This window comes from Aptenodytes forsteri, unplaced genomic scaffold (genome assembly GCF_000699145.1).
Source record: "Aptenodytes forsteri isolate BGI_AS27 unplaced genomic scaffold, ASM69914v1 Scaffold119, whole genome shotgun sequence".
Lineage (NCBI taxonomy): Eukaryota > Metazoa > Chordata > Aves > Sphenisciformes > Spheniscidae > Aptenodytes > Aptenodytes forsteri.
The window spans coordinates 13144877-13165479 of record NW_008796165.1 but is presented as its reverse complement, the minus strand read 5'-3'; the positions used below and the strand labels follow the sequence as shown (position 1 = coordinate 13165479).

At 35.9% G+C, this 20603-nt stretch overlaps 1 protein-coding gene across 1 annotated transcript in view; it reads right to left on the bottom strand.

Annotated features, from left to right (window-relative positions):
- Positions 1–886: 886 nt before the first annotated feature.
- The window catches only part of EFCAB7 (EF-hand calcium binding domain 7), a 31941-nt gene continuing 12224 nt past the window's right edge, over positions 887–20603 (bottom strand). Inside the window, exons 6-14 of the mRNA XM_009287429.1 lie at positions 19527–19651; positions 13318–13459; positions 11188–11297; positions 10030–10187; positions 9693–9826; positions 7441–7589; positions 5341–5550; positions 2581–2688; positions 887–1499 (exon numbers count right to left, since the gene is read on the bottom strand). Coding sequence (XP_009285704.1) covers positions 1425–1499; positions 2581–2688; positions 5341–5550; positions 7441–7589; positions 9693–9826; positions 10030–10187; positions 11188–11297; positions 13318–13459; positions 19527–19651 — 1211 coding nt within the window. The 3' untranslated portion in view covers positions 887–1424. The remainder of the gene's footprint in view (positions 1500–2580; positions 2689–5340; positions 5551–7440; positions 7590–9692; positions 9827–10029; positions 10188–11187; positions 11298–13317; positions 13460–19526; positions 19652–20603) is intronic.

Sequence of the window (20603 nt, the reverse complement as noted above, 5' to 3'; positions counted from 1 at the left end):
TGCTTTGCACTGTGTACTGTACGCATAGAGTGTCTCATTATTTCCCAGCTCCTTCTTAAGAGATGTAGCTAGGAACTTCTGATGTAACCACACCTTCCCTGAGGCAGCATTTACAGAGCTCAGTTGTTTGCTAGAAATTACCAAATATTTGTGGGGCTTCTTACTACAACTTCTACTTCTTTTAGACAATTCTGAAAATGATAGCTGCTGTACCTGCTAAGAAAAAAAAAATAAATGGAAAACTAAGAGATCACCAGTAAAGCTGCCTGAGCACCAATTGCTGAAGCGTGTAAATCACAGACGGCCTCTAGCAGAGCTCTCATTTTGTAACTGACATTTACTTGCCCAGGGTACGATTACAGCAGAGTAACAGCAGAGCGCAGGAGTTGCTGGCAGATAAATATAGCTTTTCAAGACTACTTGCAGATGAGGTCACATACATTTAATGTCTATTTTAAACTCAGACACTTTTTAAGCATCCAGTGACCAGGGTCATCATTTTTTTCCACATTAACAGACATTTAGAGGAACTAGAAAAACATAATAGGCTAAATATTTTTAGTACCTCAAAATTGTTTTTCATTGCTATTGCAGCTTAAACTTGGTGGGCTTCAGTCTCATTATTTCAGCTACCCTGGAAATAATTAATTGCTCTTAACAGTCAAGACCCTAAAACAAAACCTTCATTTTCCTCAACTAATGTTTTTTCCTTATCACATACGAAAAGGCAGATTTTATTTTATACAGAAGTGTATAAAAACAGTCAGTAATTATTCAGAACAAGTGTAAGATGAGTATTATTATCAAATGACAAAAAAAAAAAAGAAAAAAAAAAGAGAAAGAACCAAATCCTTTATCAGGTGGCAAAATAAAATCATGAACCTCACCCCTTTATACTTGTCATGTCAAAACCACAAGAGTGTTTAATTAGGAACCCATCAGACCAATTTAACAAAGCAAGTTTCTCCTCAGTGAAACAGTTCCAGCATGTGATGGAACTACATAACGTTATAGAAAATAAGAGCATATTTAGGGAAAACAGCCTTTATAAAGCACAATTATATTACAACTGTCAGCTATATTACTGAACAGTACTAATTTTTATCATCTCAATGTTTTCATGCCGATGTATTTTGTTAGACAGTACATGATGAATACTCTACTCTGTCAAAGGATTTTACATAGTTATTCCATCCCTAAGCTATCACTATACATGTTTCTTAAAAGCCATTAGCAGAAGTGTGATACCAGAAATAAGTAAGTACTTATGTGATTCATTGGCTTTAACAAATCAAACTCTGCAAAGTGTAACGGTATGCCAGCTTTTTGAGAAGGACAAGACTAGAAATTGCCTAGAAGCTGCCAAAAAAAAATTCCTGGTTTAGTCTGAATGCTACCAAGAAACAGCTCTCTAACTAGAACATTTAACGTAAGAGGGAATGCACACAATTATAAAGCCATTCTTCCTGCTCGTTCAGCGGCATCACGTGCTGAGAAACCTGTATAGAAGAGAGAAAACAGAGGTAAAATAGTTGTTTATTGGAGAACTGGGTGGATGTTACCTGAAGTGCTATGTAAGCAAAATGAACTGTTTCAGTACTTACATCACTAACATTAAATGATGAACATTCAGCACCTATGACAGCTGTATTCAAAACTTACTATTGAATTTAATTGCATGACAGCAAAAAAATCCATAAGGGACACTGAGCCTACAATTTATACTGAATGAAGCCAAAATTAAGATTAATAAAACACCTTACAGGATCAGGCTATAGATATCTAAAGTGTCAGCAGCAATATTAGAATAGGCCCCAATCCTGCCAGAGTCATGGGACTGTATCTGTTTACAACGGGTTTGAATGCATCCACACTGGAAAGCTGTGAAATATAAAATAGTTTGGATGCCTCTTCTTTTAAAGAAAAAGACCATACTTTTAGAATGATAAAAACTGGATTTTCTTCATAAATGAATGAAGAAAAATATCATCAGCATTTGTAATGCATTTTCAATCTCATTCTATCCCTTAGAACCCTCATTTAGAATTTTCACTAAAGCCTGTCCCGCTCTGGAATAGGGATCAGCAGATCAAATTGCCTTGTGGCTAAACATAATCCATAAGTCAAGTTTAAAAAAAAAATCAGCCATCTGCAAATCACACTGTGTGTAAGGAGTGCAATACATACACTTTTGTCTCTGCTTGGTCTGTTTCTCACAGACATCTATATATCTGATTAAAATTTGCTAAGTAAAAAAAAAAAATACAGCCTTAGAAAAAGAATATTTAAAAATATTAGTAAATGGTACATGTATTGAATGGACAACAAACAGGCACACGTATGAAAAACTGAACAGCTACGGACTTTTATAGCAATCTGCACAGGGAAACATGGATACATCAAGTACATGTTCAGCTTTGAAATATCAAGACCTATATCTGATCTGCACTGGTGATGAAGATGCTACTATCCACATGCTCATTATCATGATAAAAGACCTGCAAAAGGAAACTGTAAAGATGTCACATGATTTTTTCTTTTTGCTTAGATTTTAAGTTGGCTAAACAATAAAAATCTTACCGTCATGGATTTTGGTGCCACTTCCACAGCAAAAACAGTAAGTCCCCTATTACTTAGGCAGTTCTTACTCTGCTCGTTGTTGACATGAATAATCACTTTGTTTTCAGACTGCAAGTGAAAAAACATGAAGGAACCCATTAGTCTCAATGATTAAGTGGCTGCTCTTTATGTAACAACTACACATTCCTCTTCCTTCCTCTGACTTTGCTATTTTATAGGATAGAAACGCTTTAAGGATGCTGATGTCTATTATCTTTGAAGAGTACAGTTTCAAATGTACCTTAGCATCATCAGAGCCCAGATCCATTGTCAAAAGTCATTTAAGACTCATTGAAATAACTTAAGCACTTACAAAGACGCAACTCGGGAACACCATTTAGTGAGAAAACTATTTGCCACAGAATGTTACAGATCCTAACAGTTTACATAGTTTCAAAAGGTGACTGGACAAATTCATACTAGATTTTAAGTAGAAAGAAAATATTTCTGTCTCAAGTAGTCCTTGACCTGCAAATCACTAGAGGCGAGGACAGTGATCTGGAGAAGTGTCACTGGATGCTTTCCCAATTTTTATTTGCAACATCCCCTACAGGCCATTTCTGAAGACTTCATTAATAGAGATTTTAAAAAAATATTTGACGAAATTAATATAAGTATAATCACTTAAAGAACAGATGCTCTTGCTAAAGCTATGCAAGAAGGATCCAATATATAAAACTGAAAGCTTGGCTAACAGAAAATTCTTTAACCACCAGTTTATCCCAAGCAATACTCAGACACAAGACCTAAGGACATGCTACTATACTCTGCTATTCAGTTGTCTCTAGATAAATCTCAATTTGACAGAGGTGCTGAGAAATGTTTGATTCTTAGACAATGCTATCCAACAATCTCTCTGTATTCAGAAATGGAAGAGAAACACAGTTACTTTACACAATCAGCCTCATGCAGCAAATAAGCTACTACTAGACTGGTAAGGACTGACCTTAAAAAAACAAAACAAAACAAAACAAAAAAACCACAAAAAAACCCCAAACCAAACCAAACCACTATTTCTGGTGCTCACAGTACAAAGGGTTGTGGACAGCAGAGTGCAAATACAGTAATTCTTGAAATATGGTATCATTACAGAAATGTAAACACAATCTAGTGTTAAGCTGCTTATTACTTTGACCTAGCTGCTCTGGCATCACTTTGGTGAAGTCCTCATTTCTACATGGCAGTGAGGTAAAGGCAAACAAAAGAATTACCTGTACAGGAAGATACTTATGGCAACAGGAACAAGGTCACAGATACTCACCTAGCACAGAGGGTATATTATAGTAAGTTTCTGCTTTGGATGATAGGAAATGCCTCATTAACTATTTATTTTGGCATATAAATAGGCAGACAATAGACTTGGTACTGCTTACTCCCTGAGAAATTTGAGGCTCTATATGCAAGGTCTTTTAATCTCCCCAGCTCACACCCTGACTAGAGAGTGTTAGAAGACAGACACCTTTCTCTACCCACTGATTAAATACATATGCACGACTAAAACAGAATCCCTCAGCAACTAGCATATTTCCTTAATTTAATTACAGAAATAAAGAAACAATTCTTTCCATTGAAATCATCAGTATAATAACTGAAGATATAATCAGACTGCTTGCACTGCGGGAAGCTTAGAAGACGACAGATGCATAAACCTGCCTTTTCATTATTTCTTTCCAAACATTTACAATACAAAAAAGCCTCCAGTCTACAAATTCTAATGAGATTTTCAGGGAAGTGCAACTATTCGCTTCAACGCAGAACAGAGGTACTTATGAAACCTAAATGGTATAAATGGCAGTGGTCAGTGATTTTAATCGGATGGCATCCAGTTGCCTCAGTACAGACCTCATCTCCTTCTCTGACATATCCCCAAACATAAATAACTCCAGTATATCTACCCTAAAGGCCGAAGTGCAGATCTAAACCCATAGTTCCAAGGAGCCTCGGCATTCAGTCCTAATATTAGTCCACCAACCCACCCCCTTTTGCATGTTTGTCCATTTAAAAATATACTTCTTGCTGTGATCTTTCAAGATTTAAAGCGTCTTAAGGTTAGCAGCTTACTGCACTGTATTTATTTACTCACAGTTCCTGATATAAATGAAACTGAGAATGAACAGCACATTCATTAGGATCTATGCAAAAAGGTTTAAAATCTCTGCTTCTCACCAATCACTTTTGCTTGGATTTACAATGGTTAACTTGGATTAGCAATAAAGTAGAACTGCTAGCCAGTTAACAATTCATCCATAATATGCTTCTAAAACACAATCAATGCAAATCACTGCTCTTTCTTTCTTATACACTATTTAATATTTTCAGTGTGTAAACGCTGTAGTCTTTGCTCTTTCTGTAATTGTATTTCCTGTTCTTAGTATTTGTTTTCTGGCGTTCTGAACATATTATATCTCCAGTAATTATCAAGATATTGAAAAATTGGAACGTGAACACAAACAAATATTCAGATTCTATATGATACTTAAAACTGCTTGCCTCATTATAATAAGCTGTCCCTTCCAAGAACACTGATCCAGACTCTTTTGAGGTCCGAGTCATATGTCAAAAAGAGCTTTGCATCAGGCACTTTTTTTTTCTTTTTTAAATGAACTAGATAGAGAAACTTGATATCAGAAATAGTAATTCTCAAAAATGACGCAAGGAGGGAAGAACAACAATAATAATAGACATTAACACAAAGTACCTTACAGAAGTCTCATGCCATACCTTATTTTCAATAACAGAAGTGATTCTCCTGCCCGCTTTATAGGTATAGATGATTATGTTTTCACAGCCATCCATTACTTTGGCCTCTCCTTTATTAACTACAGACTTGCAAATAGCCCTGTTGAGTTGCCAGCTCCCTCCCTCTAGATATATGGCTTTAATTCTGGGTTTGCATTTTTCTGCATAGATGTCAATGACAAAGGGGCATGCCTGCAATGGAGAAAATGGTTTTATCATCACTTTATCTGTAGTTTTTCCCCCTCAGATTTTCATCCACAGTTCCTAAGTATTTTCATCTATGCTCTGAAGTAGAATTACCCAAATACAAGTATGCCACTGAAATATTAAATATTCAAAACCTGAGAGCTGTAGCAATCTTTTAAACCAAATGAAAGCTCAGGACAAATGAATGTTTTTCGTGCCAGTCACAGCACACTTAATACGCAGTTTGGTGCATTTGGCTCCAACATAGCAAACCCTTCACTGGATAGCAAAACATACAGGAATTAAGATGAAGTATGAATGTATTTCAGTGTCTGAAATAAACTTGTCTCCTTTACCTGTCACCCTCTTGCTATTTGTGCCACTTCATACAGATTTAAAATATCTGCAATGTTGCATTAAGCACTCTGCTCTTATAGTATCTTGGCTAAGATTAGTACATGTAACAACCAGTTTGCATTTCCTTAGACTCAGTAATAGCACCTCGGTTTCTTTCAAATGGCTGTTGGAATCCACTAGAATTTCTCAGTTCTGTCTCTAATTTGTTAGGCTCAATGCTCCTGAAATATCAATCTCGTAAATCATCTGAAATCAAGGAATTAAAGGGTTAAGTTATATAGACACAAGTTAAGTAGATATACATTTTCAGATGAATGACTAAAGCATTCAGAGAGCTATGTTGTCCTTTGGAAAGCAAAGACTATAGCTATAAACCACAGCTAGTATAAGGCACAAAATACCTTTTCAGAATTTCTAACTTGATAAAAACCTCCCCAAAAATCTTCTTTCTTAGAGGATAGCTCCCTCTTATGTCAGAAATGCAGAAAGACAATTTTGTAGCTGCTCTGCTAACCATACTCGCAGGAAAAGGAGAAAGTGCTACTCATCAAGAAATCAATCACCATGATCTCAATATTTTCACTGAGAGACAACTGAAGTCTCTCTACCAAACTGAGTATTTTTGGTTCTGTATTTGTATTTGTTTCACACACATATATTTTTATATGGTGACTGCACTGACCTGATTTAGTTTAACAAAAGTAAAGAAATAATATAATCAGACTATGATTAAAAAAAAAAAATAATCAGCTTTTCTTGGGAATGAAAGTTAAAAGATGAAATTAACTGTATATTTAATGTTTTCTTTAATTTTTCATAATTTCTTTTCTATTCATTAAAGATACCCTCTTTCTTTAGTGAGAACTATTAACACCAACACTGATACTGTTTCTGAAAAATAAATAAATTATTTAAAAAAAAAAATCTGTAAGCACACAGAAACATCAGAGAAATAATCCCTGGTCCTGTAAAGTAAACAGTGTGCCACCAGAAGCCCTTTCATTAAAATTTTATGTTGAACACCTTCAGACACTGTTGTGAAAGGCAACAGAAATAGCCATGTCTGAAAATTATAAATTCTGAATCATGTGGGGAAAAAAGTTATCTTCTCCTTATCCGCTTCTATGGCAGCTTGGGCCAAGAAAGTGACTTTTTTAAGCAGAGCAAGTCCTGCATTTTGTAGGTTTGCTGACAGGTCACAGTTTACCATCACTGTCTTCTTATCACTTCCCACCAGCAAGGTGCGTGAATTCTCTCAACAGGTATAACCCAAGATTCCTTCCTCTACAACCCCACAAAATACTGGCTTTCTCTAAAGCAAAAGGCGTATTTCCTCTTTCAACAATGTCAGTGTCATCCTAAGAAACAGGATACTATAATGACTGAAAGTCATGGTGTAAACCCTGTATTAACACTGTTTGGACTGCATCACTGACCTACTGAAATCAATTTATGACAGACAACAGAAGCAGTACTGCAGTTAAACATGTGCAGCAAGTTGTACGTGAAGCAGTTATTTTTGCTATATGGCTATCATACCTCTGTCATTTCTAATGCTTTATTGTAGCCCAGAGACAATAAAGTGACCCAAAGGTCACTTGGATCCCCTTCACGGTCATTGGCTTCCATGAGATTCAAATCCATAAATCCTTGTCTTGTTAATTCATTCTTCTTCATATCAAAATTCTCTGTTTAAGAAGAAATATAAGGTAGCACTTAAACATCTGCTGTCTCTGCAAACACCCTTTATTCTTCCAAAGCCAAACTCCCACTTTTTTGGGAGATGTTTACAAGATGGAGCCACCTTGCAGCCTCAGGCGCTCCAATATTATTTGGGAAAGAAAGTCCTTGACCAGATAATGTGCTCTTTGCAGAGCTTCCCCGTGGATTTTAGATAATGACTAGAAACAGCTGGCCCCTTGTATAACCCAAAAGAGGGCAAGATTTCAAAACAGAAAGAGTTCATATTGATTCTTTTTTTCTTTTTGCTAGCCATATTTGCTGTGGTTGAGATTTGCAGAATGGGGTATATTAGGAATGGGAAATGAAAGTCTGCTGGGGCCAGCACCCTTAGTGCTTGCGGTCCTTGATATAGAAATGATTTACTTAGTTCCTAAAAAGCAATAAAATGCCAGTAATCCTAACACCCCTCTCTTGATAGAATATCATAGATCGACCACTCTAATGTCAGCAAACACATAATTGAAATGCCCTTGTGTCAGAGATTTTTAAAAATGGTTTTCTCATCTTCATAACAATGCTAAATCTTTACTATATATTATTAAAAAGGGATTACCAATTTAATAAATCTAAGGGTCCAGATGCTATAATAAATGGCTTGAACTTTGGTGTCAAGATTTATCGTATTCATCTGAACCCTTCAACTGATTAATGACCTGCTAAAACATTCACCATATTCTCTTCTTTCCTCTCTTATACACTTCACGCACACACCCCTCCTACTCATGTTGAGACCAGTGTGCGGAGGCATAACACTGACAAAGTCATAAAGTGTGGAATAGCATGTACAGGCATGAAAGGGACAAGAAACTCATATATAGAAAAGTATTTTTGCATGAGCTTTCTATCATTTAGGAAAAAGTCCAATATCTTAGAGTGTTTTAGGGAGAAATAGTTAGCAGGACTTGCCAGATTTTAAGTATTTTGGCCCAAATTAAGCAATGTGTCATAGCCTACAAAGCAATTATATCAAACGTGACATGGGCCGATATATAATGATATGCCATACTGGCATGTCGGACATGAGTTGCAGAAAAACTGTATTTCTTAGCGAAACTTCTAGTTTTCATACAATGGCTTCTACATTTCCAGTTTGTTTACTCACTGCAGCTAAACCGCCAATGCTTTGAAACCACTGCTTTCATGCACTGTATTATTAGAGCAGCCTACAGTCACTGGTGGTTGTTCTCTCCTCGCCCTGTTATGAGGTAAATACACACAATCTCAAGGTCTCTGCAAGCTTAAAGCAATGCCACAGAATTCCTTTAAAACAAAATTGACATTTGTGGCCCAACGCTGCTCCTGCAAGCTGGCAAGACATCCAGTAACATTGATGAGATGTATCAGTAGACAGAAAACAAAGTACAGATGGAAGAGTCTTAAATGTCTGTTAGCTTCCTCGTCCCACTCACGGAAGTCTCAGAATCTCATGGCTGTCACATAGCACAATATGAACAAACCGACACACCCTATTTTGAACCTTCAAAAGTCAGATTTTTAATGAAAAACTGCTTACATCCGAAGAAAATATATAGTTGCAATAGGCATTTTCTAATATCTAATTTTCTAAACAATCATCGTAAGCTCCAGATGCCATTTTTAAAGCATCATATACACACTAATTAAATGTCCGTCTCAACACTTTTTGAGATACGAAAGCAGTATCAGCTTAATCTGCAGAAAGGAGATTGATTAAACGAATACCTGTTACAGCTTAATTCACCATATGATTCATGATTAGAAAACCTGTAGTTTTTGGCAGCTATAAAATCTTTCACCTACAAAACTTTGCAGTTAACAATGGGAAGAATTTTCTCAGCAGAAGGTCAGTAGCCCACAGACCAGAATGAAGCAAAATAAGAGACAGGAGACTGGAAAAGGAAAAAAAGAAAAACAAAGGGAGAAGAGAACAATATCTACATGCATTCTTGGTATAGGCTACAAAATACTCGGTTCTTCTATTAGATACATATAGTAGGATGCTATAAACAACAGCTTGCAAGTAGATTGATAGCCCTAATTAGTTGTATCAAACGCAGCCACAAACTTACCCTTACATACGGCCCATGCTTCCTCATCACATTTCTCACCACTCGTTCTCAGTTCAAAGAAATTGTATTCCTCCAAACTTAGAAGGCCATTTCCATCCAAATCAATTGTTTCAAATATATCCAATAAAACGGCTCTAAAAGATTAAAAAGGCAGAACTATTCCCAAATACTTCTGTTTCTTTTACTGTCTCATAATATTGTCGATAACTATTCAGTCTATTTGAGAATATTCTGTACAAACAGTATTTTAGTAACATACAGCTTTTAAAAAGCTAGATGTTATTTGGAGCACACACTTTTGCAATAGTTACCATGCCTATTTGGGAATATGACTCACCGGAACTCTTTGGTCAGAGCCAGTTCTCCATCTTCACCTCTATACACCAGTTTTGCTTCTCCAGTAAATTGTGTTTTTACCTTCTTCAACCTACAGCCTGTTGTGAATGGGAGTAGCCAGTAAATGCCTGATCCAAGCTCCCCTTTCCATCCAAACATCTACTCTTAAAGGAAGACAGACAAGTTTGTAAGTTACTTCTCAAATGATACCTTTATTTATTACTAGTAATATTCATACAAAAGTGATTAATTACTTGAAAACACTGGTAATGCTAGGTTCTTTCCTTAAAGAAAACACATCTACAGTGAGATGCTGTGTGATGCCATTTTAAAGACACAAAAACTAGTGAATCTCTTAGTTATAATAAAAGTTAGAAAAACATACAGGACCAGGGATGAGGGGAGAACAGTCATTACTGGAAATGTCTAATAACAGTCCTATCATTTTTCAGGTTTGTAACACTCTTTAATTGTTAAACTTTAAAACAAAAGCAGCCAGCAGTAGGCTGACAAAACCCACCGAGTTTTTAATTTCCTCCCTGATTTATCAGCTTTGTTCAAACTAGCAACAAAAACTTCCTATTGAAAAAGTCACAAGTGACTTAGGGTTTAAGAAGCAAGCCAAGTTCCCTATGGCTTGTAAGGGGGAAGTAACTTAATGCTGCCATTTGTCCTCCCTTATTTCTGCCATAGGATAACAATATTCTGTGCACTATGAAGTTCAAAATATATATATGGCAAGGAGAAAGAAAATAAAAGAAATTTTAACAAATTTTACCTTTGAACTTTTGTTTTTGAAGGTGCAGAAATACAAGTGAGTTTCCACAGAGTATCTATACAGATAACCAGCAACTCAGCAATACTTGCCAACACACCACATGACAATATGGTCCTCAAAGGAATTTCATTAAACTTCTATACAAGTGGCTTGCAATTCAGCCCATCCAAAGGGCATAACTAAGACAGTATTACATCTTACCTTGTGTAAGTTCTCTCAATTTTGAAAGGGAACATGCACAGAACAAGTGTTTCTTCTCTCCTCTAGTCTGATTAGGTACAGTTTGAATTCCTTCCAAACATTGGGAACTCATCTGTGCAGCATTAACACATACACTAAAGATATAACAATTAAACTAGGAATACAACAAAAATATCTAACCTCTTTGTTTTGTTGTTCAGTAAAGCTCACAAGCTGTAGATTTTCTTGGGTTTCATTTTCCTTCAGAATATACAAAGCTGTATCCACTGACAACCAGTGACAAGATTTTCCTAAAAAGAAAAACATTCCCAACACAAATGCTTAATAATGGCTCAAAATTGGTTTTCTTTGAACCCCGAAGTAGATGTTTCCATGGTATTTATAATATTGATCCCTGTTAATATAAGATGGAAAAAAAAATCCATTATATGCTATCAGGATTTCCTTCCTATTTAGGTCGATCAGATAAATTGTTCCAAGTCTTGTGATTGTCTTACAAATAATGATTACTATTAATAGTTCTAATATTAAAACCTCTGGTAGTTCAGGAAGCTATTTTCATTGTTTTCTACCATTAGTACAACATTATTATTTATTACTTTTCTTTATACTAAGGCTCCTAGATACCTGCAATTAAGGATATTAGCAAAATTATATCATATTCTCTTCTGAAGTTCTGTAAAATATTGTTAAACTCACCTTGACTGGAAACCCAGATTATGTGCAGAAGCTAGGGATACCAGGAGATGTAAATCTCAGAAGTATAAGTTTCAATTATTTTTAAGATTTAAATAGCAAGATCCCTCTACATGGCATCACTAGTTGTTCTTTCTTTGTCTTCGGTTGGATTGGAATGGAGGCCTGGTCTTACATATGTCGAATGGATGCCATTTGAACCTCTTTGATTTCTTGTAGCTGCTCAGTTCCTGAGGGCAATCAATCAATGAGCTATTTAGTGGTCTTCAAGTTAATCAGACCACAGCAAAACAGTGAGGGGCTTAGTTTTTCTACCGTTAGGAGTCAAGAATACTAAAGAGTGGCTACACACCACACAACTTTGTTAAAAATTTGAAGATATTTTTGATTTCTCATAAAAAGGTAATTGCTCTGCTAACATGGATCCTTTCTTTACATCCCAGTATTATGCCTTCCTCTTCACAACAAAACACAAAGATATTTCTATATACAGGACAACAATGTTGTGCAAAAGTAGAATTTTTGTTTTGTTTTGTTTTTTGTTTTTTGTTTTTTTACGAAAGACAAGTGAGTACTCTTTTGGTTACACAGAATGTCTGGACAATCCTGCAGCAGAACTATTCTAAGGCACCGTTTTCGAGGGTGCCACATGAAAAAGAAAAGTTAAGAGCAGAACACCGAGACATTCTGTGACTCAAATCTGTTAGTATCAGACCACATTTCCTCACCATTAGAAGTCTGTTGATCAGCTTCCCATTTCAGCCAGATAGTAATTGGAAAATGACTACTTTCTGTCAGTTATTTGCAGTGAAGTTTTTATTACCAACCTCAATCAGAACCAATTACCAACCTGCAGCACAACAGCCAGTCCAGATGACTAAAACATCTTTGGGATCTAATGGCTCCTGTTTCACAGGATTAAAGAGGAAGTAATCTACTTGGGGAAAAAAATAATTCCAATGTAGCAACTAGATAAAGCTCCTTGGTAAATCACTGGAGAGAACAAAGCCAATAGCATTTGGAAAAAAGGAGCACAAAGGCTGACTAATCTCAGGTGGCTCTAATGCTGGGCTTCACTCTTTCAAGATGAAAATTAAAATAGGCAAAATAAGCTACGAATCCCTCAGACAAGATTCATAATCAAAACATCAAGATACCGTACTGCCATAAAAAGCCATAACCTATTTTAAGTATTTACAAAAGTATTTGAGGTGGAGAATACAATATTCACTAAGTTTTGTACTGTTGTTTACCACAAAGTACATTAACACCTTAAAGAGAGATACTGCAAACAGTGCTAATGTTTGAATTTTGTAGTAAGAAACTTCACAAATCTATAGCCAAAAATAATCTAAGAGGTTGGCTGACTAAAGGGAAAAAGATAATGGACTTAGCTGATTTTCACTGCTCAGGCAGTGAGTGTGAAACGACTAAGCAGAAAATATGGTGTGACAAGTTAAATTATATTTTTAATAGGACTCTGTCAACAGAGAAAAGTATTGCTATATCGCAATATCGCAAAGTATTTCAAGTGAGAAAGGGAAAGATGTATCAGCAGAAGAGAAAATATTTTTTATAGAGGAAAATTCTCCAAAGAAATACAAACACACTTACCTTCAACCTGATGAACGTTCAAAGGTTTGATGGTAATACATACTGTAGACCTCTGGGGTAAGTGCAACTTGTACTTGTGACTAATGATTTCACCATCATCTTCTAAGTAGAAGCATCCTTTGGATTGTGCACATTGCCATTCCTGGAAACCAAGCAAATATTAGATGTTGCCTTGATCTTTGATCAAGATAAAAGCACCTTCTCTGAAATACATTAATTTGATGATTTAATAAATCCTGCATAAAATACACAAGATACAGCACTGATCTTCTACTCCTTTTTTTAAAATTAATTTTCTCAAATAGCCCTTCTTGTAGTCAATTTTTGCAGAGCAGTTAGTAACATTGCTTCACTTGTGAAAATGCTTGAGAAACATACAGATTACCCCAATGCTCAAATAGCTGAAATGAAATTTGAATTGCCATGAAGAATCAAACTGAAATAATGAAATTCTCTGAACTGTGTGATTTACCACTGAAAGGCTGGAATTCTGCTACGTTAGTTCCATCACGTCAATCGAGCAAAGAACAAAATTGATTAGCTGAACAGTGAGAAGTTATTTGCTCAGACAAATCACAAACACAAGTACTGGCCAAATTAAGTGGTTCTTCTTGACTTCTGTCAAAGCTGTTGGAAATACATAAACTGAAAACTGCTGTGTTTGTGAATAATATGGTTCCTAGAGAAGCCTTGATTTTGCCAAGATGCTAAAGTAGCTACATGCTTCAAATTTTATTTGGTTTTTAAACAGCAGGTCCCAATTTTCAATTTCAAATATCATTTGAATGATACTTCTTTAGCAAATAAAAATAAAGTCCTTATAGACATACTGTATGCCTTGAGGAACGGAAGACATTCTTGATTTGCCTTCCCTGGTCTGGATTAAGTCCATGATTTCTATTCACTTTCCTAGCAATGGAAGATAATGTTTCTGAGGGGAGCCTAGCAGAAGGAATCTTTCAGTGTAATCTCAGCAGAGAGCTCTGTCCAGGTGGCTGTACCTATGCTTATTGTTCAGTGTAACAGGTAAGCTAACACAGATTTGAGAAGAGAGCTTGTAAAAAACGGAGAAGGTCTACATGCAACTCCCAGTAAGGAGGCTGACTACTAACTCCGTCTAAGGCCGAACAGTCTTCATCAGAGTGCTACATTTCATTTATCCTTTTAAAGAATCAGTTCTCATTACAGCACATTCATGCTCAGTTGATGGTACTTTACAGTCAATGACCTAAAGGTGTCAGGCAAGAACGGGACTTTGCCTGTGTATGTACACCCAGGATGCCAAGTAACACACTTGATAATACATGCAGCTCTGATCCTAAATTTAGATTTCTCTATTTAGAACTCTACATTTCTTAAGAATGTAGATTACTCAGGGACTCATGGATTTAAGAGCCTTCAGTCCTGTGCTACAGTTTTGCCACTGATTTCTGTGGGAAACAGGATCAACTTCTCTATACTAAACATTTCTTGTTCAAACATTACCAAATTAATCTTCATTATATTCCTTTGTGCTTTAAGAACGTTTTATAGATTAGTCAAAACAAAGAGCGCAGTGTACTTTGAGCAAACTCACCACCTGTGTTGGCATAGAAAGACTGTGGAATCTAATATTATCTCTCACTCCATTTTCTGCCTCTGAATCACTCTTATTTTATCAGTTTCACCCAAATAGCACAAATTCAGCTATGAAAAGAATCTTCACACTAAAGGAATAAAACTATATCATCCTCAAAACATCAATGTGGATAAATACTGAGAATTCCAAATTTTACGTACCCGGAAACAATCTTAATCTCAAATTACTTATTGTTATGGTAAGACTATCCTGTCCTATCCAAGATGTTGATCTAAAAGCAACAATTATTTCAGCCTCAGTACCCCAATAGTTCTGGTAGCATAATGCATCATACCAATTTTAGATGTCAAATTCTGTTAATTATACTTGCATACAGGAGTAATACAATATGGAGTACTTTTAAGTACAAATACTATATACTTAGCAACTCACTTTGTGCTGTTCTTTGGAGGTTTGGGATTTGAAAGAAAATTAAGACTTTGCTAAGGAACTTCTAAGAGACTTTAAAAGCAAACCTACTTCCTCAGAGCAAAGGCTATCAAAAAGACAAAGATCAATTAAGCTATCTAAAAGACAGTGGAACATCCAATCCCTGATGGAAACTAATATCCAAGTCCCTCCCCTCCCATAATCTCCCATAATCTTTTCCAGTTAAGATAACATGTCGGATCTGGGACCTTTGTGGAAACCTATCTTCTCTGCCATCAGAGATGCAGAGGGAAGAGCATGTTGTTAGAGGAACAATGACCTCATCTCACCAGCTACATCTACACTGTTAAATAAAAGACAGCAAGAAGCAAGGTGAAGCATTCAACACTCTACCACCCATACTGTTTAGCTGTTAGCTCATTCCATGGCTCTGTTTCAGATGACTACAACTAGCGCTCTTCAAGAAAATGTGTACACAGTTCAAAGGATTCTTCACTTCAGGCACCACTTTCAAAAAGGCATATGCATGTAACTGCACTCGATTTGGCTTTCTGTCACCTACACAGTCAACATCATCCCACTAGGTTTTACAACCTTGCACCCTCCATGCCATGACCTACCCCACAATTTGTAATGTGTACTCTTGGTTGGGATGAAGACACATAAGACTATGAATGGCACTGGAAAACATAATTTCTTAAACTCACAACACTACCACATGGGTTCTAGGAAAAAAAAAACAAGCCAAGTGCCATTTAAAGTGGACACAATCTGCCTGAGAGGGTGCTAGGCCTAAGCCTCATGGACGTGAAGCTGCCTATGATACTTGGTCCACAGAGTCAGAGATCAGTCCCTGGCCACCTTTTATGTAGCAGTATAGACCTAATTAACAAGGCCACCTAAAAATTTTATACTGATCTTTATCCATGAGACTAGATTTCTAGTGACGGGACAAGCAAAAGGGGTCCGATCACAAAGAATAATTAGCAAAGAAGTGAAATGAGACAAAAGTTACTGGGACTTAATGGTGAGGGTTAAATTTTGAGCAACAGATAGGGTTGTCTCAGTCAAACAAGTGGATAATGGGAGTTGATATTAACAATAGAGTCAACATAAATCAGTGGTAGAATTCGAATATGTAGTTTAATCTGTTAAATCATTCTAGTACTATTCCATTCTCAGTAAACTGCTTATTCCAATACTTGCATGACTCCTAACTTCCTCTAAAGTCCATATGCAGTAAGTTGAGATTTTTTCCTTAAAACTTGACACAGCCGAGATAACTGGTTGTTAGCTCACATAGTCTCAAAGCTTAATACCTTACAAAACTGTTTGAAAAATGAACGACATTTCAAAAAGATCAAAGTCAAAAGGTCTGCTAATGAAGGAACATGGCTGGGTTTACTTATAAAAGTACATAATACAAGTCTAAACAGCAGTCCAAATGTGCTATAACTATTCAAAAAGATACTGTGACAATTTTCAGGTACAAAAATTACTCTAACAACCACGTCCTATTCCCCCTTTCTCACTATGGCAGTGGTCCTCAAACCATCATCTCACAGTGAGTCCATAGAGAGTAGCTTTGTCCTGTTCGTTTACCTTCCGTTTTTCTAGCTGTTATTTCAGACAAAAGACTACCTTTTTTGCAGTTTTGCATTCAGATAGATATTGTTAAAACAGGAACATCAAACGATCCAAGTAAGCAGGGAAAATATCTCAAGGAACAATGTGCAGGTTAAGATGCGAGCAACAGTAAGCAGAAGTTTGACAATGCTTTAGGAATCAAATACTAAACTGTTATTCTTGCAGAGGGCGTAAGGTGGTGCTATATTCTCTAAGTTATCCATGTCAAATTACAAACAGGTATGTAAACTTGGGAAGCAAAAAGATGATTTTTCTGTTTTGATTTTAGTACATCACTTCAATGCAGAACAAGAGTTGTCAAGTAATAGCTAACATAGTGGGAAATGTTTGTATTAAAAATGTTGATCATAAAGAAACGTTAGGGACTACCTGTTGCTGCCAGTGCTGGTCACTGCCCAAATAAATTGTAATAGCAATAGAATGCATTAAGTCATTATTGAATAGTCCACATACTCACGTATAATTCAAAATAAAAAGCAATGTTTGTGAGAGGAATTGTTCCTATGATTAAAGCAAAGAACTTCAGTTCAACGCTTTGTTGTGTACAAACCTGTTCCATATGCACAGAAAAAGTCTTGCTAGTTCAATTGCATGAGGCTACTTCACCGATACGAGTGGAAGCATGTAACTGTATCTTTCAGGAAAAGGTCTTTTCTCAGGTACTTCTTTTGCTACCCACTGTGTGTGCAGGTCTTCACTCACTTCAGTAGAGCAGAATGCAAAGGTGAGAATCCTTAGCAGGGAGAATTTAGCTACCCAACGCAGAGAGAAGATTTTAGAACATGATACGCTGCTTTCTTTTTTTGTTAATGTGTTTCAATCTTGACTAAAACCAACAAGAAGAATATTTTGCAGAAATTTAAGATCTCCATTAGCCATGCTTTAATTAATTGTGATTCAACTACAGTTGAAGCCCAACAGGTCAGCATGTTGACTATGCACATCTGTAGCACTTCTGTAACTATTTTTTTTCCTCCCCGAAGTTATTTACATGGCTTTGAACATATCATAAACTCCACTGACAAAAAGAAAACACATGGAAGAATGCACCATGAATACATTCCATGTTTTCTAAGGGTTTTTAAATTTAGATGTTCACCATGTTTTGACTTCCACCGTTTTCTTCTGTCAGAAATTTACAGTTGGCTTTGGTCCAGTTTCATGATGGCAGTATTTTCTTACTGTCCCAAAAAGACAGGTGAACTGCAGAAAAAAAAAAATTCTGAATAGAAGATAAATAAGAAAAATTGTGGGTGCTACATTCTGATCTGCAGCCCAAATGAATCACTGTGTATTTATTCATTGATTTTGACAAAGTTCGCATTGTGCCCTTAATAGTTAGGGTTAAAAAAATTAGTAGTTCTTCTTACACCTTTTCACGTTTATTGACTGATTTCAGGTTTTGTATGATGCTAATCAATAGTAATAGATATCTGCAGCTGCTTTTTTTCAGTCAGTTCTTACTAGCTTGTACAAAGAAAGAGGAATACAATATTGGGAAATTGTGCAATGGTTTTATATACTACATATCATGTTTGAACAAGGTGAAATTGCAGGTTAAATTGCATGGAGGTCCAGATACCTAAACACACTGCAAAAAATTCCTTTGAGATTATGTTTTTAAATTTTAATATAGAACAAGTGTCACTGTATAGCAATGTCTATGATATAAAGGACTTCAGAGTTCAATAACAAATACTGAGTTGTTATTTGAAACAAAAATGTAACTCATGAGAACAATCAGTTCCGTTTTCTAGCAGTAGTTATACTATGTGGTCATAACCATTTTTTCCCTTTTATACAGGAGTCTCAAGGTGCACATTTTTAATGTATCCTAGCAGTTTCCAGTTAATGTTTTATGTTTCTACAGCTATTATTTTCTGTTGAAAGAAAACTAGTAAAGGTTCAGTCAAGAAAGGGAAAACAAAGGTAAAAGATCAATATTAACACTCTACAAATATTGACTTAGCAAAGTGACTTTGTTGTCTTTCTCCCACAGGAATTTATATTGAATGAGTGATTTATTTAAAAGAAAATACTGATAGAACGTATTAGTCTAACTAAGAATCAATATTTTCAGGCTACAGCATATATTTACAAATTAATGCCCAACAAACTGTACATGCTCACAAATCTGTTATTTATTTCCAATTACCTTTCATATAAAGGTTTATGATACACAATCTTTCAGACTACTAAAGCATTTAAAGTTCTCACCAACCTAATAAATTATTAAATTTTAAATTTCTCAAAAAGTCATTAAACATTTTATCCAACAGTGGTTTCATTTATAAAAAACACACTTTGTTCTATTAAACCTTCACACCTGAAAAATTATTTTCAATAACTAGATGTCAGCAAAACCAACAGTATATAAAAATGTTAATAATAGTAAGTATCAAGAAACCTCTCACTAGTTTATAGCTGCCCTTGACAAACTATTAATAAAACATAAGCTAAAAATAAGAGAAAAACAGTTTCTTATTTAAAATGCAGTAACATATGTGCCTAGAGGAAAACAGCATAATTTCAAGATGACTAGCTTACATGATACCTTTATTGTGTCTGGCTCAATTAGCTTTGTGTTTCTGTTGCTACTGGCACAGTTGCTGATAGTGGTCGAAACGGATGCTTTGCAACTTTGAGCTGATGAGGGTCTTGAAGGAGTTCTGCTATCACCTATAAACATAGGTATTTAGTTACAATTACATTATTTCAACCCACTCCTAGTGCTATTTTTCATAAGGCCCTACATTTATAGGCACACAACGAAAAAATGGATGACGAGCTTCAATCAGATAAGCTGACTTCCCTTATAATTATGTAACATTTAATAATTCATTAGCCAGACATCTTTACTTCCCTTACTGTACATCCCAGGTGAATGGGCATATGAATGGCAGAACCTTGGAATCCAAATCTGCCTGAAGGACAAGAAATTGTTACTACATGATTCCATTTACCTTGGAATCAAAGTAAATCTGTCCTAAGTGGATAGGTTTGACCTGCTTCTATTTTAAGGTTCTTTCTTTCCAGGACAATGTAGTTTCCCTGCCAGATAGCACATCATTTATGCGCAGCTGCCCAATGCAATTACTTCCACGCCTTTACCTTCTGGTTCCTTATGTTGGGGCAACTCTGCTGATACAATTGTTGATTTAGCTACATAAACTCAGTCTTCATCACTGTTCTGTCATCTTTGCACCTCTTCAGTATTGCCTAGAATTGAAGCAACTATGCACACTACATACAAATGCAAATATTTCATACATGGTACCTCTGCAGTCTGTTAGCCTGTGGTCTTTTTCCAGCTTGGGAAGGTTTTTAAGTATCTTTGTAACTTCAGAAAGAACACTGAGCTCCCATAATGATTGTGCTTGAAAAGTGGCTTCAATAATTGAAACAAACAGACTGCTTATTGATAAATGTTTAAGGTTTCATCTCTGATCTGGGAAGGAAATAAATAATTTGCCTGTGTTGCAACATCTGAGCATTCATTTTCTGTCTTCCCTCTGGACTGTGTCACATGACAGTCAACAAAATTCACCCTTAAGAATTTGAGAGCTTCAGATCATAGATGCAGCCAAAGTCCATTTGAACACGGGGGTCAGATATTCTACCAAAACATTTA